Genomic DNA, 23,270 nt, shown 5'->3' with positions numbered 1-23,270 from the left:
TTATTTGAAATATTTTGTTTTGGTTTCCTTTTTTTTTCTTTTTAGATCCAAATCACCATATAGTGGCTCTACTTACTCTAAAAGTTCCTATTCCTACTCCAAATCACGATCTGGCTCCTCACGCTCACGCTCTTACTCTCGATCCTTCAGCCGCTCCCGCTCCCGTTCCTATTCAAGATCACCACCTTATCCAAGAAAAGGCCGAGGGAAGAATCGAAACTATCGTTCCAGATCACGGTCCCATGGCTATCACCGGTCAAGATCAAGGTCACCTCCTTACAGAAGATACCATTCGCGCTCCAGATCTCCACTGTATAGAGCTCCATCTCCAAACAAACGGAATGTACCCCCAGGGGAGAACGAGAGAGAATACTTTAATCAGTTCAGAGAGGCTCCTCCCTATGAAATGAAAGCATACTTTGGGAGACCAACCGAGTTTCGAGATCCTTATGACAAGGAGCGCCTCAGAGACTGGGAAAAATACAGGGAGTGGTGTGAGTACTACAAGAGTTATGGTTCAGGAAACCAGTCCAGACCACGGTCACCAGTAAGCAGAGAGGGCTTTTCTCCAGATCGTTTTGGCCCACCTCCAGCCAGGAGAGACAATTCCCCTTATGTCCGGGGTCGGAGAGAGGAATATAGCAGTGGGCAAGCCCTCCGAAATCGCAATCTTGGTGGTGGAAACTACCAAGAAAAACCTCCAAACAGAGAGAGCCACCCCGTGAAAGATGCTCTGAAATCAAAAGACAAGGATGCTGAGAATTCTGTGGGGGATGGGAAAGGGAACAAGCATAAAAAACATCGAAAGAGAAAAAAGGGTGAGGAAAGTGAAAGCTACCCCTGTTCAGACTCCTTAGAAGGTGCAAGGAAACAGAGAGATTTGACTGGGGGGGAGGAGACTAAGAATGACAGCGTCCTCATGCCTCAGAGTAAGGATGATGCCACTCCTGTAAGAGATGAGCCCATGGAAGCTGAAGCAATTCCTTTAAAGCCCATGTCTGAAAAGGAGAAAAGAGAGAAACTGAAAGCAAAAACAGACAAGACCAAACGCAAGACAGAAGGAGGTGCCCTCAAGAAGGAGAATGTTGCAAAACCTTCACGCATGGCCCAAGAGAAAATGTCTGAAGCTGATCCCGAAAAGTCCCCACGTGCTGAGCCACCTCTGAAAAAGGTGAAAGAGGAGTCACAGAAGGGTGAAAACATCAAACAAGATGATAAAGTGCCTTTCCCTCGCAAAGTTAATCTCAAAAACACAAAAGAGCAAGATTCCAAACCAGCAAAAGAAGAAAAGGTGAAGAAAGAGCATTCTAAAGAAATGAAAGCTGAAAAACCCCTCCAGGATGAAAAGTCAAAGAAACCTACTGAGAAAAGCAAGACTACTGACCCCAAATCAGAGAAAAGGAAGAGAAAAGAGGAGAAAGTCCTGGAGGATCCTGAGCATTCAACAGTGAAGCCTCTGAAAGCAGAAACTGGTGAACCAAAGGGAAAATCAGAGACTGATGGCACAAAATCTGAGAAAACCCTTGAAAAGGAAAAAACCGACTCTGCCACTGCCCCAGCAAAAAAAATCAAGCTGAATAGAGAGATGGGCAAAAAAATAGTGAGTGGAGAAAGTGCAGCCACGGCAGAAGCAGCAGTTGGCAAACCAGAAGCAACAGCCACGAAAGTGAAGCAAGACAAAGGGAAAGGAAAGATGAGACGGAAAGTGCATGCAGCCGATGGGTCCAGCTCCACACTGGTAGATTACACCAGGTGAGAATTCTTCTCTTGCATGGGATGTGTAGGCTGGTGGCAGCCAGGCTCTGCTCTGTCTGCTGCTTTACTTCTTTCAGTGTGCTTGAAAGTAGGTTTTATTGTAGTTTCATCTCTCTTATTTGAGCCAAGTCTAATGCAGTAATCGCTACATTCTTTTGTCAGTTTATTCCCGTTTACTGGGAGTATCTATTGCTAGTCTGATACGAAATCATACATACTAATTTGTATTTATAGACTGCCTTTCAGTGTTTAGTTTAAGGCTGTTTGCCATATTTGTATCAGGTACAATAAGTCCTTTACTCAGAGCTTATGATCTAAGTAAGTACCCAAGTAAGTGAAGGGAGAGTGGCTTGCCCAGGGTCAAAAGGAATGTTAGTAGGAGAAGCAGAATTTGAACAGTTAATCTGCCGGTCATAGGCCATGTAGAGAAAAATTCTTTCTGCAGAGCTACAGTCCATTTTCAGCAGTCAGCAGACAACAGTCAGCAATTTTACTAGAGTGGTGGTCTTCTCAAATGCGTGTGTCTTTGACAGGCATTTCTGAAGACCTTGCATCCATGATGCCACCTGTAAGCCCAACATTCACAGCTCTTCTGTGCTTGGTGGGATCCAAGACGGCCAGGTTTTCATATGCTCCATAGCCACAACAGTGTGGAAGTGATAGTTCCTCATACAGAAAAAATTTCAGCTATACATAATTCTCTATTGATCACATAGGCTTTTATGTATTAAACTGCGCTAAGGTGTTGCAGTAATAAGCAAAATTAATGGTTAACTATTAGGGGCATTCCCAGCACTTTGGGAAAGACAGATGCAGTTAGCACAGAGAAAAAGTCACAGTCAAATATTAATGGCACAGCTGCTAACGTGTAATTGTAAAGTGCAGTACCAGCCCCTTACATATTGTCAAATGCAGAAGTTTTGTACATTATTAGCAGGGCTTTTTTTGAGGGGGTACTTGGGGGTACTGAGTACCGGCACCTTTTCCACTGTCTGCTAAAATTGACCCATGGTTCTCATATTTTAATGAAAGAGCTCAGGTTCTACATACAAATTCTGCCTTGTCATAGATTCTGTGTCTGGTTGCAGGGGGCCTGGCTATTGTGGGGTGGGTCCCTTAATGATCATTTCATCCCTGAAGGATGGCCTGGCATTTGAGTACCGGCACCTTTTTTGCTAGACAAAATGCACTGATTATTAGTGAGTTAAAAAGCTAGTCCAGCTTAGTAAATAGGTCCCATCATACACTTTAAAGGTCAGAGTATTCAGTTTGGACCATACATATTTGAACATTTTTCATGTTTTGTTGTGCATTAGACCTGAATGCATTTTAATTTATTTATTTTAAAAAAAATCTATACCACCTATAACTAGGTGTGGTTTACAAGATAACATTCACATTATTCAAGAGAACTACATACGTACATCACAAAATCAATGTTGTTTTTCCCCACTCATCCCCACACTGTATTCCATACCTTTAAGGAGAAGAAATGTATTTGGGAGTAAAGCATGTACCTGAAAAACAAACAAAAAAAACCACGAAATGCAGTAAGTGGCCAGGTTTCCATCCCCCGAGTTAGTATTTGGTAGAACCATCTTTGACAGCAATCACAGCGGTGAGCATTGCAATAGGTCTCCACCAACTTTGGAAGTCTAGATTTGTCAATATTAAACCATTCTTTACAAAATTGTTAAAGCTCCATCAAATGTCTTGGGAAGCACTAATGGACAGCAGTCTTTGTCAGGCCACAGATTTCTAATAGGTAAATGCCATCGAGTATCCCTTAGCCATGCCTTTGTTGGTTGTGTTCATGCTGGAAGGTGAACGCCATCCTGGTTTCAGCATATTTTTCAGTACTTCTTTCCATTAATTTCTCCTTCTATCCAGACAAGTGGCCCCAGACCCTGTTGATAAGAGAGATTGACATAACATGATACTGTCATAAGTACATAAGTAATGCCACACTGGGAAAAGACCAAGGGTCCATCGAGCCCAGCATCCTGTCCACGACAGCGGCCAATCCAGGCCAAGGGCACCTGGCAAGCTTCCCAAACTTACAGACATTCTATACATGTTATTCCTGGAATTGTGGATTTTTCCCAAGTCCATTTAGTAGTGGTTTATGGACTTGTCCTTTAGGAAACCGTCTAACCCCCCCCCCCCTTTTATTTTTTTTAAATGAATTTTCAAATTTACATTTATGCAATATACCGACTAACCCCTTTTTACATTCTGCCAAGCTAACCGCCTTCACCACGTTCTCTGGCAACGAATTCCAGAGTTTTAATTATGCGTTGGGAGAAGAAATATTTCCTCCAATTTGTTTTAAATTTACTACACTGTAGTTTCATCACATGCCCCCTAGTCCTAGTATTTTTGGAAAGCATGAACACATGCTTCACATCCACCTGTTCCACTCCACTCATTATTTTATATACCTCTATCATGTCTCCCTTCAGCTGTCTCTTCTCCAAGCTGAAAAGCCCTAGCCTCCTTGGTCTTTCTTCATAGGGAAGTTGTCCCATCACCGCTATCATTTTAGTCGCCCTTCTCTTCACCTTTTCCAATTGTACTATAAGTTTCTTGAGATGCAGCGACCAGAATTGAACACAATACTCAAGGTGCGGTTGCACCATGGAGCGATACAACGGCATTATAACTGCCTCACACCTGTTTTCCATACCTTTCCTAATAATACCCAACATTCTATTCTCTTTCCGAGCCGCAGCAGCACACTGAGCAGAAGGTTTCAGTGTATTATCGACGACGACACCCAGATCCCTTTCTTGGTCCGTAACTCCTAACGTGGAACCTTGCATGACGTAGCTATAATTCGGGTACTTTTTTCCCCACATGCATCACCTTGCACTTGCTCACATTAAACTACTATTTAGCATTTCTATAGCGCTACAAGGCGTACGCAGCGCTGCACAAACATAGAAGAAAGACAGTCCCTGCTCAAAGAGCTTACGTTAAACGTCATCTGCCATTTAGTCTCCCAATCTCGTAAGGTCCTTCTATAATTTTTCACAATCCTGTCGCGAGTTAACGACTTTGAATAACTTTGTGTCATCAGCAAATTTAATTACCTCGCTAGTTACTCCCCTCTCTAAATCATTTATAAATATATTAAAAAGCAGCAGTCCTAGCACAGACCCCTGAGGAACCCCGCTAACTACCCTTCTCCATTGTGAATACTGCCCATTTAACCCCACTCTCCGTTTCTTATCCTTCAACCAGTTTTTAATCCACAATAGGACATTTCCTTCTATCCCATGACCCTCCAGTTTCCTCTGTAGCCTTTCATGAGGTACCTTGTCAAACGCCTTTTGAAAATCCAGATACACAATATCAACCGGCTCCCCTTTGTCCACGTTTGTTTACTCCTTCAAAGAATTGAAATAAATTGGTCAGGCAAGATTTCCCCACACAAAAGCCGTGCTGACTTGGATGTGCTCTGTAATTTTGTCATCATCATCGTCGTCGTCGCACAGCTTTCTCTGTCTACACTATCCCAGCAGCAGGAAAGTCAGATACAAACATATGTTTCCATATCATCAAGCTGATCAATCCATAGACTGGTGGGTTGTGTCCATCTACCAGCAGGTGGAGATAGAGAGCAAACTTTTGCCTCCCTATATGTGGTCATGTGCTGCCGGAAACTCCTCAGTATGTTCTCTATCTCAGCAGGTGGTGGTCACACATCAGCAGCAGCTCTGGCTAGGCCTCCAAGCCTAATCCTTAGGTTTTGTTGAGTGCCTGGGGTTGAGGGCTCTTTTGAGCAAGTGCAAACCTGGTGGTGCCAGGTCCCTCCTTTTCTCCCCCCTCCCGCTGGCTCCGTTCAAATTTTTTTTTTTTTTTTTTTAACGGCCTTAAAGGCGTTTATTTCGACGTTTATTTAAGCGTCTATTGCAGCTACTCACTGAGACACCAGGTCGTTACGACTCGGAGCGGACAGCAGGTAATTTTACCTTTTTATAGCGGGCGGGGGTTCCCCGATTCTTCTCCTCGTGGCAATGGCGTCGGAGGGCGAGGGCGCAAAGGGTCGCTCCCCGGATCGCTGGAGCGCTTCTAGAGGGGATGCGGGGGTTTTACAACCTGATTCGCCCTTGATGGGTGATAGTTTAGTGACCGATGAATGTCCCGGTCGTTCCTCCGGCGTGGCGGTTTTTTCCCGCCATAAACGCCCATCCCCCGCTCCTCGCCTCCGCCATCTTGGCCGGCCACGCGGCTCGGACGGCTTCTTCGGGGCCGCCCTTGAGGTTGGAGACATTAATGCCATGAACGCCCTTAATTTGGGCGACGGCACAAAAGCGGCTAAAGTTAAGCGCCGTTCTTCCCGCGCGGCTCCTTCACGGAGTTTCGCGCCGGACGCCATTTTGGATGCGCAGCATGTCTCTCCCCCGCTATTGCGAGCGCCGGTTGAGAGTGCGTCTAGGGCTGTTGCCCAGGCTGCGGAAGTGCACAGTCTGGGGGGTTTCTCCCCCGAGTTTGTTTTGCTGCTGCATCAGGCTTTCCTCATGCAAAACGCTGCCCCTGCTCCCTCTTCTGATAAAGAGGTTGAGGTTCCCAGAGGTAAACGCCCTCGGGTTGATTTCCAGGCCTTGGAGGACTTTTGTCTCCTCCGATGTAGATGAGGGCAGCGTGTCTGAGGTCTCCCAACGATCCTTTGCGGATTCCTTGGAGGAGATAGATCCCCGCTCGGATGGAGCGGATGACCCCTCTGCAGCGCGGCTTTTTAGCCAAGAGGATTTGCCCAACCTGTTGTTACAGGCCATGGACACTTTGAAGATTTCCTCTCCGGAGGACGTCTCTCCCTCAGCCCCTGTTGGCTCTGCCATTATGCTGGGGACGAAGCGCCCGCCTAGAACCTTCCACGTGCATGATGCCATGCACACCTTAATTGCGGCTCAATGGGATGTCCCGGAAACGAGCCTTAAAGTGGCTAGGGCTATGTCCCGCCTCTATCCTTTGGCTGTGAGTGAACGTGAGGCCTATCTGTGGCCTACCGTGGATTCTTTAATCACTGCGGTGACTAAGAAAACGGCGTTGCCGGTGGAAGGTGGCACGGCCCTAAAGGACGCCCAAGACAGAAGATTGGAGGCGGCCTTAAGGTCGTCCTTTGAGGCAGCTGCTTTAAGTTTGCAGGCCTCAGTTTGCGGCTCCTATGTGGCCAGGGCGTGCCAGACTATGGTGCAGCGGGCTTCCCCCTCGGATCATTCCTTGAGGGCTGATTGGCCGGCCCTGGAATCGGGCTTAGCCTATTTGGCAGACTTGCTGTATGATGTCTGGAGAGCCTCAGCTAAAGGCATGGCTCAGACAGTCTCTGCGCGGCGGTGGCTTTGGCTGAAACATTGGTCTGCTGACCACGCCTCTAAATCCCGCCTGGCTAGATTGCCTTTTAAAGGCAAGCTGCTCTTTGGGGTCGAGCTGGACAAAATCGTGACCGATCTCGGCACGTCTAAGGGCAAGAAATTACCAGAGGTCAGGGCTCGGGTTAGTACTCGTCCCGATACCTCCAGAGGACGGTTGCAGGAAGCCCATCAGTACCGCCCGGGCAAGTCGGGTTCCTCTGCCCCCTCTTCCTTCAAGAGGAATTTCTCCCCCAAGCAGCATTCCTTTCGCAGAGACCGCCGTCCCGGAGGTGCTCCCTCCGGTCCTCCCCCAGGGTCTCGTACCCAATGACGGGGCCTTGGTCCACGCCCCAGTGCAGATTGGAGGACGGCTGTCCTCGTTTCTGGGCGAGTGGACCACTATAACTTCAGACGCGTGGGTGCTGGAAGTCATCAGAGACGGCTACAAGCTAGAGTTCTGCCAACCCTTAAGAGACGGGTTTGTACTCTCTCCCTGCAAGTCTCCGGTCAAGCTGTGGTAGTGCAGCAGACCTTGGACAACCTGATCCGCCTGGGGGCGGTCGTTCCGGTGCCAAAAAATCAGATTGGCAAGGGACGTTACTCCATTTACTTTGTGGTTCCAAAGAAAGGAGGTTCTGTCCGGCCTATCCTCGACCTCAAAGGGGTCAATCGGGCCTGGAAAGTGAGGCGCTTTCGCATGGAGACTCTCCGCTCTGTTATAGCGGCAGTGAAGGCAGGAGAGTTCTTGGCTTCCTTGGACATCAAGGAAGCGTACCTGCATATTCCCATCTGGCCTCCTCTCCAACGCTTTCTGCGTTTTACAGTCCTGAGACGACACTTCCAGTTCAGAGCCCTCCCTTTCGGGTTGGCTACTGCTCCGCGGACCTTTTCCAAAGTAATGGGGGTCATAGCGGCCTTCCTGCTAAAGGAAGGAGTACAAGTCCATCCTTATCTGGACGACTGGTTGATCCGAGCCCCCTCTTATGCAGAGTGCGGCAAAGCTATGGACCGGGTAGTTGCTCTTTTGAGCTCCCTGGGATGGATCATCAACTGGAAGAAGAGCCAGCTGCGCCCGACTCAGTCCCTGGTGTATCTGGGAGTTCGATTCGACACCCAAGTGGGCAGAGTGTTCCTGCCAGACAATCGGATTGTCAAGCTTCAGGCTCAGGTGGACTAGTTCCTAGTAGCCTCTCCTATTCGGGCTTGGGACTACGTGCAGCTGTTGGGCTCTATGACGGCCACGATGGAAGTAGTGCCCTGGGCCAGGGCTCATATGAGACCACTACAGCTATCTCTGCTGCTGCGCTGGACTCCGATGTCGGAGGATTATGCTGTGCGCCTTCCCGTGGACCCAGCAGTGCGCAAGGCGCTGAGCTGGTGGACGCAGACAGACAAGTTGTCTGCAGGATTGCCTCTGGTGACCCCGGAGTGGATTGTCGTCATGACAGACGCCTCTTTGATGGGCTGGGGAGCCCACTGCTTGGGAAGGACAGCGCAGGGGCTCTAGTCTCCTGCAGAGGCAAGTGGTCTATCAACCTCCTGGAACTCAGAGCCATTCGGTTGGTGTTATTGGAGTTCATCCCGGTACTGGTGTTGAAGCCTGTACGGGTCCTGTCGGACAATGCCACGGCTGTGGCCTATATCAACCGCCAGGGAGGTACCAAGAGCGCCCCTCTAGCCAAGGAGGCTATGAGTCTTTGCCAGTGGGCGGAAGCGAACCTGGAGCAGCTTTCAGCGGCCCACATTGCCGGAGTCATGAATGTCAAGGCGGACTTTCTCAGTCGCCATACCTTGGAGCCCGGAGAGTGGCAGCTATCTGCTCAGGCGTTCTTGGACATCACGAAGCGCTGGGGCCAGCCGAGCCTAGATCTGATGGCGTCATCGGCCAATGGCCAAGTGCCGCGCTTTTTCAGCAGAGGACGGGACCCTCGATCCCTGGGAGTAGATGCTCTTCTCCAACAGTGGCCGACACAAGAGCTCCTCTATGTGTTCCCGCCCTGGCCCATGTTGGGCAGGGTGCTAGACCGGGTGGCAAAGCATCCCGGCAGGGTAATCCTGGTGGGTCCGGATTGGCCCAGACGTCCCTGGTATGCGGACTTGTTCAGGCTCTCAGTCGACGATCCTCTGCGGCTGTCAGTGGAGCAGGGCCTGTTACATCAGGGTCCCGTGGTGATGGAGGATCCCTCTCCCTTTGGTCCTACGGCCTGGCTATTGAGCGGCAGCGTCTGAGGAAGAAGGGCTTCTCAGACAAGGTCATCGCCACTATGCTGAGAGCGAGGAAGCGCTCTACTTCTACTGCTTACGCCAGGGTTTGGCGTATCTTTGCAGCATGGTGTGAAGCAGGCTCACTTTCTCCCTTCACTGCTCCAATTTCTTCAGTGTTGGCGTTCCTGCAAGAAGGTCTGGAGAAAGGCCTGTCGCTCAGTTCCCTTAAAGTCCAGGTAGCGGCTCTGGCTTGCTTCAGGGGCCGCCTGAAGGGTGCTTCCCTGGCTTCGCAGCCAGATGTGGTGCGCTTTCTCAAGGGAGTTAATCACCTGCGCCCTCCTCTGCACTCAGTGGTGCCTGCGTGGAATCTCAACCTGGTGCTAAGAGCATTGCAGAAGCCGCCTTTGGAACCCTTGTCGAGGGCATCTCTGAAAGACCTGACGTTGAAAGCAGTCTTTTTGGTGGCTATCACTTCAGCCAGAAGAGTTTCCGAGCTCCAGGTGCTCTCATGTCGAGAGCCTTTTCTGCAGTTCACTGAGGCAGGAGTGACTATTCGCACAGTGCCTTCCTTCCTGCCCAAGATTGGTTCTCGCTTCCATGTGAATCAGCAGCTCTGTCTCCCTTCCTTTCGTAGGGAGGACTACCCAGAGGAGTACTCCGCTCTTGAATATCTGGATGTGAGACGAGTCATCATCAGATACTTGGAAGTGACCAATGATTTCCGGAAATCGGATTATCTGTTTGTCCTGTTTGCAGGTCCTCGTAAGGGTCTGCAGGCTGCTAAGCCTACAGTGGCAAGATGGGTCCAGGAAGCCATTGCAGCGGCTTATGTGGCCGCGGGGAAGGTGCCGCCTATCCAGCTGAAGGCTCACTCCACGAGAGCTCAGGCGGCCTCGATGGCAGAGGCCGGATCCGTCTCCTTGGAAGAGATATGCAAGGCGGCAACGTGGGCTTCGGCTCATACATTCTCCAAGCATTACCGTTTGACTGTGGCTGCACGGGCGGAGGCCCGGTTTGGAGCTTCAGTGTTGAGGTCAGGGATTTCAATGTCCCGCCCTGGGTGAGTACTGCTTCGGTACATCCCACCAGTCTATGGATTGATCAGCTTGATGATATGGAAGGTAAAATTATGTATAATCATACCTGATAATTTTCTTTCCATTAATCATAGCTGATCAATCCATAGCCCCTCCCAGATATCTGTACTGTTTATATTCTGGTTGAATTTTAGGTTCAAGTTTAGCCTTCAGTTACTTCAGGAGGACTTCGTGTTCAAGTTCTTCTTTCACTTGGATTCTTCAAGAGTTGAGACGAGTTTGTGTTACAGTGAGCTGCTGCATTCCTCTCCCCTCCGTTTTACGGGGCTGGATTGAGACATAAATTCTGCCGGCACTCCCTCCCGCTTCGTGCGGCTGTAGGGCAGCTTTGTACCCCTCCCGCTTCGGCGGTGTTAGGGTCAGTCAGCTCCTCCCGCGGTTGCGGTTGCAGGATAAGCCAGATCCCCCCGCATCGGCGGGTGTGGTGTCCCTCCCCCGCTCCGCGGGGATGAGCTGGACGGATTCCCCTCCCCCACTTGTGTGGGGATGAGCTGGGTTAATTCCCCTCCCCCGTTTCGGCGGTGGTGAGCTGGGCAGAGTGTCCCTTTGTGGGTGTAATTCTCTAAGTGCTGAGTCCTGCGGATGGAGCTTTGATATCGACATACTGAGGAGTTTCCGGCAGCACATGACCACATATAGGGAGGCAAAAGTTTGCTCTCTATCTCCAACTGCTGGTAGATGGACACAACCCACCAGTCTATGGACTGATCAGCTATGATTAATGGAAAGAAAATTATCAGGTATGATTATACATAATTTTACCTTGCTTTGTCTTTCCCATATACCAGTGCTAAGACTTGGAATGAACTGCCGAAGCAATTAAAAGGGATATCAGACCATCAATTATTTAAGAAGTTCTTAAAGACATTCCTATTTATGAAAGCCTACTCCATACCGAACTCCTCCATTTGACTCTCCCGTTGTTGTTTGAAGTGGGACTCTAACCCTATTGCACTTGTTGGACAGTTTTTCCTTCCCTTGTCTTTTCTGTGAATTCATCCAAGCTCTGTCATCCTATGTTTATACCTTTCTTTTATTGTAATTTTTCTTGAACTACTGTACGCCACATTGTGCCTGCGCTCGTGGGAAAATGTGGGATAGAAATGCACTAAAATAAATCATTAAGCTTCAGAGGATGGTATTCTCTGAGTGACACAGTACTTTGTATTCAGGCCAAAAAGCTCTATTCCATAGCGTCCCACAGATCAATCCAGAGACTTGTGGGTTATCTCCCTCTACCAGCAGGTGGAGATAGAGAGAACGTCAGAGGTTTACTATATGTGGTCATGTGCAGTCACCTTAATTTCGGTATTCTCTCTAGCAGGCAGATGGTCATATCTGTGCAGCTCTGGATTGATTGGCTCCTGGCCTGGTCCCCTGGGTCTAGTCGAGCTTCTGGGGTCTGAAGTGTCCCGGTCCTGGGACTTGGGTGCACACCTGGTGGTGCCAGGTACCTCCTCTCTGCATGACTGGGTGGTACCAGGTCCCTCCTTCTCTGCGCATATCCAGCAGATAGCCAAGACCTGTCACTTCTTTCTCTACAACATCAGCAAAATTCGCCCCTTCGTCTCTGTGCAGACCAAACGAACACTCGTCCACTCTCTCATTACCTCTCGCCTTTACTGCAACCTACTCCCCACTGGCCTCCCACTTAGCCATCTATCCCCCCTTCAATCCGTTCAGAATGCTGCTGCTCGTCTTATCTTCCGTCAGAACCGACATGCCTATATCACCCCTCTCCTCAAGTCACTTCACTGGCTCCCGATCAGGTACCGCATACAGTTCAAGCTTCTCCTACTTACCTACAAATGCACTCGATCTTCAGCCCCTCACTACCTCTCTACCCTCATCTCCCCTTACGTTCCTACTCGAAACCTTTGCTCTCAGGTCAAATCCCTCCTCTCAGTACCCTTCTCCACCACTGCCAACTCCAGGCTCCGCCCTTTCTGCCTCGCCTCACCCTATGCTTGGAATAAACTTCCTGAACCCATACGCCAAGCCCCCCTCCCTGCCCATCTTCAAATCCTTACTCAAAGCCCACCTCTTCAATGTCGCCTTCGGCACATAACAGTTATACCTCCATTCAGGATATCTAGACTGCCCCAACTTGGCATTTCATCCTTTAGATTGTAAGCTCCTTTGAGCAGGGACTGTCCTTCTTTGTGAAACTGTACAGTGCTGCATAACCCTAGGAGTGCTTTAGAAATGTTAAGTAGTAATTGTGGTTCTCACTCTCCTTACTTTAAAAGGAGTCTGAGGTTTCTTTTGCTCCGGCGACCTCTCCTGCCTTTAAAAAAAAAAAAACAACAATAAAAAATGCTATTTGAGTACTGTTTAAAAAAAAAAAAATTCTCCTCAGTCTGATTGGTCCATACGGCGAGCTCATGCCAGTTTGTAGTATCGGCTGAGGGGTGTGAAGACTGACTTGGCATGCGACAGCGATTCCCGAGGGGGTGAGTAGTCATTATCCTATCTGCGCCGGTGGGGCACAGCAAAAACGGCTCCCAATGTGGGAGCCACTGGGCTGCTGCAGTTTCCCATGCTGGAGATCCACTGTACAGCCCAACTCCATGGAGCGGTGTGCTCCTTCCCTGCTCATTTTGGCGAGCGCAGGACAGTTGTTTTCTTGGGTGTGCTTGAGGGCGCCATCTTTCTTGCCGCACCACATGGCAATGCTGAAGTCCCAGCGCTCCCCTGGGGCCTGATTTGCTTGCGATTCAGGCAGTTTTATATGTAGGCTTTTCAGAAATGTGACTGGGGAACTGGGGTGGATCATTCCCAGTTTCGTCATATTTGGTATTTAAGGGCTGCTGAAAAGGGAGGCCTGGGGAGGTTTGCAGACTCCTGTGGGAGTCCTCGGGTCTCCCGTAGCTTTCCAGGGGCAAGGTCGGAGACCCATTAGACCCCTGCAGCTGTTCTGTGGCACGAGAGCCTTAAGCTGCAGCTTGGAAAGTACTGACTATCTGAAAGTCTTCTAGTAGAGATGCCTGTGCTTCACTAGGTGATTTACATTAAGAATATTTCTGGACCCTCCTTGAGGAGGTTCAGGGTGTGTGTACGTCATTAATGGAAGGGAGAAAGGGATCAGGATTAGGTTTTTCCCTTTTCTCAGAGCATGGCAGTACAGTTTGTTTAGTTAGTCAGGCTTAGGGCTGTTGACTCCATGTTTCTGTGAGAAATCTTACATTTTGAGGCTAGTGCAGGCCTCTCAGGTTTCTCTTGGTTTCCATGGTAATCCTGCACCCTCTGTGCTACCCTGGTGGCATTTGTTCTGAGTGCACTGTTTACATCAAACTAGTTTTATTCAGGAGGGTGGCTGGCCTTTCAGCCTGAAGGTTACAGGTTCAAGACTGGTTTTATCTATCCTATTAGAAACTGTGGGCTCAGTTAGGTTTCCAGTTGGGCATATTTTGTTTCATTCTCTCTTACTGCTTGCCTGGCCAAGCAGTTCTTGCATGACTGGAAGAGTTATCAAAGATTGCCCTTCTCTCTCTTTGTACACTGATACTGGTCACACCTTTGCATACTAGCCTCAGCTACCCCAGTATCTGCAGCGTACCCAGTACCTCTAATTGCTTCTGTGGCATTTTTGGTATCTTTTCATGGTATGGGTTACGTAATTTCATGAGGAATGGTCAGGAACTACTTCAGTGTAGAGGTAGCTTAATATTTGTTGCAATCAGCTGAGAGTAAGCACACAGAGCACTAGTGGTGCTACTTCATGACCCTTCAGCTTGCTATCTGTAGTGTGCAATGGTGCGGCAGCCATATTCTGCTTCGCCATCTGGCTCTGGTTCTCAGCTGCACTTCTTAGCTCCAATGACCAGCAGTTATAGTGCACAGTCACACCAGCCAATTCTTGTCCCTTTCTGCAAGAAGTTAGCGCTGGCTTAGGCAACAGACCCACTAATGTGGCTTCCAAGTCACATTTGGCAACCTGCCTTTTGGAAGTAATTTTGGGATTGGAGAGGATCTAGCCCAGTTGGGTAAAGACCTGAGGGACTTCCAAGTCTCGGAGATTGCCAGGGGACGAGTTTAAGGATGATTTTTAATCCTCTTGGTTTTGTCTTAGGTTTTGTGGGGCCAGGAAAACCACTTTCAGGGTTCCCACTTCCACTACGACAAGCCACCTGGCTGCTGGTAGAATGAGCTCTGTTTCAACTCCAGGTCTACCTATGCCTGCTGCGTCTTCCAATGATGGAGTCTCGGTTCACTCCTTAGGCAGGACACCTGTACTGGTTTCAGGAGGAGTGGACCAAGATTACCTCAGCTCAAATGTGTCTTAGTAACTATCGCACGGTTACAACCTGGACTTCACTACAGATTTTTCTTGGAGTCTACATGCAAGCTCAAATACTGCCAGGCAGTTCCTGCCACCTTGCCAATGTTTCTTCCTTTAGGCACAGTGGAGTCTGTCCCCAGTTGCATTTGGGGAATGGGAAATTGTTCCCTTTGCTTTGTAGTTCCAACCAGGGAGCTTCCTTCCAGCTGAGTTTGGACGTCATAAGAGTCTAGGGTGTTTACAGTTCAACTTTTCATAATGTGGGAACCTTGCAGTGTGCAATAGTTCTGTCTGGTGGGGAGAGTTTCTAGCCTCCCTGGACCTCAAGGAAACGAACTTTCATATTCCCAGTGCTCCTTGCTGCAGAGGGATCTTAGCGATTTATGACTGTCATTCAGCCTTTCCACGTTGCCATAGACATTTTTGTAAGGTCATGGTGGTAGTGGCAGCTTTCCTTTGTGAGGATGGATTACAGGTTCATCCATACCTCGTGACTGGCTGATTTGCAGCTCTATCAAGAGACACTTCAAATTTCATCCAAGATACCTACTTGTCTTCAGTCCTTAGGATTGATAATCAGTGTCGCCAAGAGTCAGTTGTTTCCAGCACAAATCTTGGCTTATCGGGAGTGCTGTTCAATATAGGCTTGGGAAGTCCTTTCTTCCTTTTGCTCCTCAGCAACAGGTGCCAACCTAAGTCAGGTTTTACTTTCTCTACCAGGTCCAGGATATAGGAATAGGTTCAAGTTATGGACACAAGGTTCTCTTTCTTGAACATTCCCCCGTGGGCCTGATTCCGTATCAGACCACTTCAGGGGTTCCTTCTCTGCTTTAGTCCCATCTGTATGGTTCCCTTTAATGAGTGATTTCAACACAGCTTTCCGCTGATATTTCAGAAGTTCTCTCTCCCTGGAGGTGGCTATCTGCAGCCTGCTAGGGTGTGCCATAGCTGGTGGCAACAGATTTCAGATCCCTTCCAGAAGGCAGACAATCAACCGCCTCCTCACTTGTCAGATGTAGAGTTGAGGCCAGCTTAGTTGTCAGTTTTCTTATATGATTTGTTTTGGGCGTCAAGCAAATGTTTTTGGCAGTCACAGCCTGTCGTTTGATGTGGTTGCACTGCTGGACGGTGAATGCAGCATCTAACGATGGCTGGTTCAGCTCCCTTTTCAGGGCAAGCTATTGTTTGAGGGTGACTTATAGACTCAGCGTCTTCCTGAGGACGTGTCTACAAGTTTTTTTTGGTCAGGCTCAGAAGAACACATACTCAGAACCTGGAGAGCCTTAGGGATAAAGGAGGGTGGCGACTCCGTACGAAACACCCACACTGCGGTAGGATCATCAGATTCCTGACCTGCTGAGCAGAAATGCCTCCCTGCATACCCTCATGTTGTCCTCTGGCTGGTCACAAGAAAGGGGATCTGGCTTCAAGAGTCACAGTGGCCGTTGACGAAGAGAGGCAATTTCTTCAGCTGGCCTCTGTATGGGACAGTCTCTCCTATTGCGGGTGGCAGCACTTTCTTCCAGAGTGCAGTTGATTTCCTTTTCCGAGTCCTGTCTGGCTTCCGTGGCTGCCCTTTGCAGTTCGGCCACTTGGTCCTCTGTCCTTCCCTTGCCAGGCTTTGCAGGCTTGCTGTGGTAGCACTAGGCATTCCAGATTTGATGTGGCAGTGCATGTAACCGCAGCCTGTGGAGCATTGCTCCAGTCTCTGCTGAGGTTGTAGTACCCCGCCCCACTTGAGGACTGCTTTGGTACATCCCACAAGTCTCTGGATTGATCTGTGGGACACTGTGGAAGGTAAAATTAGTCCTTTCCTGATAATTTTCTTTCTATTAGTCCCAACAGATCAATCCAGAGGCCCGCCCTTTGTTTTTCTGGATTGAGTGTTTTCTTCTAGTTGCCTCAGTTTCATCAGATTCCTTCATTTGATTTTTGGCTACAAAGAAAAAAAAAGGTAAAACAAATCAAAACATAAAGGAAATCTTCTGTTACCTTCCCGCAGGAGTGGTTGGGGAGCTTACATGGGCTTTATGCAGGCATGAGAGAACTTCCTCTTTCATCTTCCACTGCTTTGGTATCGACAATACTGAAGTTAAGGTGACTGCACATGACCACATATAGTAAACCTCTGAAGTTCTCTCTGTCTCCACCTGCTGGTAGAGGGACATAACCCACAAGTCTCTGGATTGATCTTTTGGGACTAATGGAAAGAAAATTATCATGTGAGGACTAATTTTACCTTATACTTTCACCAAACTTTAAAACGTTTTGCCACATGACTATAATATCTCCTTAGTGTTCCTTTGGATATATTCAACCAGATTCAAGACGAAGTTTGTGGAAGGCTGGGAATATTGTTGCATGCCCCCTTTGACCTGTTTTGGTCATGGGAGCCTGTAGCTCTGAAAGACCCTATTGTTTTCCTAATCAGTCTTCTTGCTCGGTCACCCAGTTTGGAATTGACAGCTTGATCTTGGTGATACCATACACCTTCCGCTTTTTAATAACTGTTTTGACTATGTTCCTTTGGATATTCTTGATCTTTGGAATTCTTTTGTACACATCCTCGGAACTTTGTCCCAAAGTTCTTTCATCAGCTTTTTGCAGCTCATGTTTGTGTATTTGTTTTGAAATGCACTACCCAGCAGAAGAAGCCAGCAGGAACTTCTGGATTTATCATGTCATCATGCAAATCAGTACAATTTGACATGGGTGATACCAGTATACTTGGTGTGTGTTTTGAAGGTGATTGCTTATATCAGGACTTAAAGTATTTGATTGCTACAGGAGTATAAGAGGGTGGACACTTCCACCAAGTTATTCTTTGTTTTACCCTATCTTCTAAGCATTTCTGGCATATAATTTTTTCACTTGGCTGTTATAGGGTAGTATGGGTGGGAGCATGGAACAAATACTGTTTTAATACATTTTATTTCCAGGCTTAAAAGGCAACAGATGGTAAACATTTTGGAAAGGAACTTGCTATAGCCACTGTTAACACTTTCCAAAGAGTAAAATATATTCCAGTTAAACCTTGACCCCTGTATCAATCATAAGACATTTAATGAGAAGGAGATCAATTTCAGTGAACTAATTTTGTTTTTTCTCTTTAGTACCAGCTCCACTGGAGGAAGCCCTGTTAGAAAGTCTGAGGATAAGCCAGACATGAAACGCACTGTGATAAAGACTATGGAGGAATATAACAATGACATCACAGCCCCAGCTGAAGATGTCATCATTATGATTCAAGTTCCCCAGTCCAAATGGGATAAAGATGATTTTGAGTCAGAAGAGGAAGAAGTGAAATCATCGCAAGCACCTTCAAGTTTAGGGAAACCTGTCAGTGTAGTCAAAAGCGTTGGCCTATTAAAGACACTGAATCCCATAAAACAAAGTGAGAAAGATGTTGATTCCTCAGAAAAGCTAAAATTGTCAAAAGATTCAAACTCTGAAGGCTGCCAACATGACCCTAAAACTTCAAAAACAACCACAACACAGGAGAAGAGTCGGGCCAAAGAATGGGATCATGCTCTTTCTAACAAGGAGAGCTCCGAAAAGAAGAAAGGCAGCGCCCACCAAGAAAAGGATAGCAACAGTGAGCGAACAAATGAGCAAGGCAGCCAGAGAAGCCACTCTCAGTCTAGCAAAGAAAAGCATGAAATGGGTCGCATGTCCTCAGTCAAAGAGAGCAGCAGCAAAGACTACTCCAATACCAAACATAGAGACGACAGGAATGAAGCTGCTAAGAGAAAAGAATCTTCTCCTCGAAATAGAGAGTCCACATCTGGGCAAAAAAAGAAATCCAGAGATGTACACACTGAACTGGCCAGAAAGGGAGCAGGTGATTCTAGAAGAAGTAACTATAGTCCCTTAAGGGACCGACGACAGCATAATGATTACAAAGCTTCATCTGATTCCAGACGGTTAAATGAGCAGAAAATGGAGAAGAATTCAGGGAAAGAGAAGGAGAAACACGTATCAAAACCTAGAAGCAAAGAGAGAGAATTAAGTGGAAATAAAGAGTCTCAGCCAAGGCATGCATCACCTGATAAGGATGAAAAGGAGCAAGGTGACAAGGACAATAGTAAATCAAAAATACTTCTCAGTCGGTCATCACGCCTGTCCACCGACCTGACCAGAGAAACAGATGAAGCCTCCTTTGTTCCAGACTACAATGAAAGTGATAGTGACAGCAATTTGTCCGTGAAAGACGAGGAGCCAGGCACAAATTCTGGAGATCCCAAAGAAAAGTTGGAGAGAAGTAAAGATGAGACAGCTGAAAGAGCAGTCATTTGCCCAGCTGGTCTGAGCGGAAATGGAAGTCAGAGCAGCGCAAGCCCTTCAGAAAGCCAGGCACGCAGTCGCAGCAGCAGTGCCAGCTCGGCAGGGAGTCAGGACAGCAAGAAGAAAAAGAAGAAAAAGGACAAAAAGAAGCACAAGAAACACAAAAAACACAAAAAGCATAAGAAGCATATGACCGGCAATGAGTCGGAATCTGAAAAAAGCCAAAAACACAAACACAAGAAGAAAAAATCCAAAAAGAGCAAAGAGAAAGAAAAGGAAAAAGAAGACCTAAAAATAAAATCTTCTGTCTCAGTATGAAATGACAGAGTAAAGTAACTGACTTAATTCCTAAGTCATCTGTATTAAATTTTCTTATAATGTAAACAAATTCAAACTTTGTAAATAATGACATGAAAGACCCTGTGCTGCACTTAATCTATTGCTGCTTGGTTATTTGATTTTTACATCAGCTTTATAAAGTGAAGGTTTTGTACAGAATTGTGAGTTTGTGACCATGTAACATGAGTGCTCCTTGATAGGGCATTTTCCGTTTTTCCCACCATTAGTTTGGGTGGTGTTTACTTTACTGTGAAAGTTTTCACAAAGTTTTATTTTAATTTTATTTGCCTGGCAGAAAAGAAAATTGATATCAGTTCTAAAACTCTTTGCTTGACTTGCAGAGTGTTACAGACCCGTTATGTCGCCTTTTGATTAGAATAAAATGTTTTCAAGAAAATGTATTTAATGTGCTTGTATTTGCATTGGAAGCAGGTTACAGCAACTTTGAGGTGGACAGATATGCCTGGTATTGACTGGGTCAGACAAGCATATTTGATGCACTGAGGGCAGTCAAAAGAACAGGCACATCCGGTGTTGATGAGATAGGAGTAAAAGGGCAGACATGAGTGATGGAACAGTGAAGGAGACAGGCACATCTGATATTGTTGGAGCAGTTGGGGTGGGCTTAGAAGGAGATACTCTTGATGGACTGGAGTAGACTGCTGAGGGCCAGAGATGTCTGCTGGTGTTGGAGTAGATCAGTGAGGGGGTCAGTGGCTTTCCTCTATATCATTAATTGCTCCAGTTGCTGGTTCTGATGTTGTAGGCTGGAAATGGAAGTGTCCGAAGCTTTATTAAGCACCAGTAAACCAGGCAGAAGTGTCTTGTTAAGCAGAAATTGCATATGCAATCCAAAGATTGTCATCAGTGGGCAGTTTTAAATCTTAATCTGCTTAGGGTAGCAACCTGTAAATTTTTTTTTTTTAATGTGCCTGGGATGAGGTGGGACCTTAACCTACCTTCTGGCTTGAGTGAAATGATTTTTCAGGCTCCACCTTACCCACTGCATTATAGTGGCCTGTGTCTGGTGTTAGATATGTTGTGGGGGGAGGGAGAGAAGGGGATTTGCATTGTGTTCATCATGAGTCCTAGATGCCGTCACTAATAAGGCTGTTTGACTCCACACCCATGTGCTTGGCTGTATCTTCCATGCCAGCTCCTCTGATGACTTCTTGAAGCCTGTCCTACTTTCTGGCTCTTGTTCTGCTTCTGTTCCTTTATGTGACTTGTAGTCTTGTCCCTGTCTGTGAAGCCCAAGGGCTAACCTGCAGCAGAAGATAAAGTCAGAACTGGTTGTCCTCCGAGTCCCTGACTACCTCTCTAAAGAGGTTCAGCATAATCCACTAGTTAGTCGTAACACAAGTTCAGTTCTAGCTTCTAAATACACACACAGTTTATCAATTGAATCCAAAATCTATCTTCTCTCCAAGTGTTAAGACACACTGTTTCCCAGCAAGCCAAAAGACTCCCCAATAGCAGAGGCTGCTCCTGTCTCAGCACTCTGGGCTAAACTACTTGCAAAAACTAGGTAGGCATGCTTCACCAAGTGGACCAGAGAATCAACCAGTACTGAGTATACCCTTGGCTCTTTCAGTGTGGTCGGTGCAGATTTTTACAACCTTTCTCATAAAACATGCTATGCTTCTATTCACAGGATTGATTTTTTAATGGGGGGGGAGGCAGGGGAAAGAGAGAAAGAGAGATGATCATGATTTTTAAATGTACAGTCATTTAAAAAACCTCTGGTCCCGTGCCCATGTTTAATTATCTAGCAAGCACAGAGTTGGCTGCTTCATAGTAGCTGAAACTCTCCTCAGCTCCAAAGAAGTGGTACGTTCCTTTCCTTCTAGGTGTAATGCAGAGGTTTAACATCTGGGAGATTAACCTGCCCTAAACAACATAGGCATTGAAAGATGAAGGACTTCAAATTCCAGTCTATTTCATGATATACCACCAATCAGAAAAACCATCTTGGAAAGTTTACAATAAATTTAAAGCAAACAGAAAAGGAAGGAAATGGAAAACAAATACAATAATGAATAGAATAGGGATAGTCTAAGTTAGCATAAATTCTTCTGCTGTACAGCGTGCAGATCTGGGTCCTGCCTCAGTCACCTTGTGAATGGCTGAATAGAAGCAAAGCTATCTTCTAAAGTTTTTTAAGCCTATTGTGAAGTTTTTTTCTGATATGGCTCAAAATGCAAGTAACACAGGAAGTCATTCCACAATGAGGGTGCAGTAAAATGAAAATGGAGCATCAGATGTTTTCAAACCAAATTTGGTGTAAAGGGGGAACCATTAAGAGATTCTACTGGGTTGACTGTAGGGCACAAAAGGGTGAGTAGAGTATTAACAAGCACGATAAGAATAAGGAAACACCTGAGTTATATATTTTATAGATCAGCATCAGAATTTTATATGGATTTCTAGCTGACAGCAGTTTATCCGTGAAAGATGAGGAGCCAGGCACAAATTCTGAAATGAGTAGTCACTGTTCAGTTTTGTGGAATGGAGTGACATGATCCCAGCGTTTTGCTCCTGAAATTAGCTTAACAGCTGTGGTTTGAATGAGTTGTAATGTACTTACATCAATCTGATGAAAGCCCTGAGGTAGGGCTAACAGATGGCCTAACACTAAAGCCTGAGGTAAAGTACAAATTGCTGGTTGATCAAAGAAAGATTGAACAGAATGTACCTTTTTCACTTTAAAGAAACACATTTGGACAGTCATGTATGGCTGGAATCCTAATTGATGGTCAATAATGTCCCCTAAAAAGGATGAACAGCCTGAATTTGCATTGCAGTGATTTAAGAGTGGATCTTTCAGTACAATTCTTGGTTTCTGTGAGAATATAAATGGGTCTTGGACTTATCAGGGTTAAGTTTTAATTTAAGAAAACTGAACTCAAAATGGATATACCAGCTAAAAATAGTAGAACATTTGTAGTCAAATGAGTATTTCTATTGAAATATGTCTTCTCCCCCTTCCTGCTCTTCTTCCTCCCCCTTCCCCTTCCCCACTTCCTCCTATGATTCTGCTACTTACTACTTATTTTTCTAGCGCTACTAGACATATGCAAAGCTGTACACAAACAATTGCGAGCACATTTAGAGGCAACTAGGGTTCTTCATCCAAGACCAGGTTTAGGATTGGTTTCAGCATGGAGACTGCTTACTTCACTGCTCAGTGAAGTATATAAAAAAATGTGATGGTTTCATTGCTTTTGCGGTATCCCTGCACCTGTCTGCAGCGTGTGATGTGATTAGTCATAATCTCTTGCTGCAGTGGCTCAGGGATATCAATATTACTGATACAGTTCTGCAATGGTTTAATTCATTCTTAAAGGGCCGTCCGTTCATTTGCCAGTCTTGATTCTCATTCCTTAACGTGGTGTTCCACAGGGATCAATACTTTCCCCAATCGCTTTGGCTAATTTACTACTACTACTACTACTACTATTTAGCATTTCTATAGCGCTACAAAGCGTACACAGCGCTGCACAAACATAGAAGAAAGACAGTCCCTGCTCAAAGAGCTTACAATCTAGTAGACAAAAAATAAAGCAAACAAATCAATTAATGTGTAGAGGAAAGAGGAGTGGAGGGTAGGTGGAGGCGAGTGGATACAAGTGGTTAGGAGTCAAAAGCAATGTTAAAGAGGTGGGCTTTCAGAGCCCATCAGTCAGATATAGCTAGCCAATAGGCTATAAAACAGCTCTCTCTCTACGACTCAGGGCCAGATGCATCAACCAAACGTAAAAAAATGTGAAAAAACGAATTTTAAAGAACGAAGAATGCACCAAAAAAACAAGTCTTCAATGCTCGGTACGTTAAGTACTTATTTTTATGCTGATGACATTCTCATCCTTCATTTTGTGCCTATCTCTGCAGTAGATCTCACCCTTTCAGGTTTGTTTGGACAAAGTTTCCATGTGGCTTAATCATCCCTTG

The 23,270-nt window shown here is 46.5% G+C and overlaps 1 protein-coding gene across 1 annotated transcript in view; it reads left to right on the top strand.

Moving 5' to 3' along the window:
* Positions 1 to 19,720, top strand: part of RBBP6 (RB binding protein 6, ubiquitin ligase) — a 135,800-nt gene extending 116,080 nt beyond the window's left edge. Inside the window, exons 16-17 of the mRNA XM_030211248.1 lie at positions 46 to 1,752; positions 17,810 to 19,720. Of these exons, the coding sequence (XP_030067108.1) occupies positions 46 to 1,752; positions 17,810 to 19,298 (3,196 nt within the window). The 3' untranslated portion in view covers positions 19,299 to 19,720. The remainder of the gene's footprint in view (positions 1 to 45; positions 1,753 to 17,809) is intronic.
* Positions 19,721 to 23,270: the final 3,550 nt, after the last annotated feature.

This window comes from Microcaecilia unicolor, chromosome 8, assembly GCF_901765095.1.
Source record: "Microcaecilia unicolor chromosome 8, aMicUni1.1, whole genome shotgun sequence".
In the NCBI taxonomy this organism is placed as follows: Eukaryota; Metazoa; Chordata; class Amphibia; order Gymnophiona; family Siphonopidae; genus Microcaecilia; species Microcaecilia unicolor.
The sequence above is the reverse complement of the archived record's forward strand: the minus strand, read 5'-3'. Positions and strand labels throughout refer to the sequence as shown.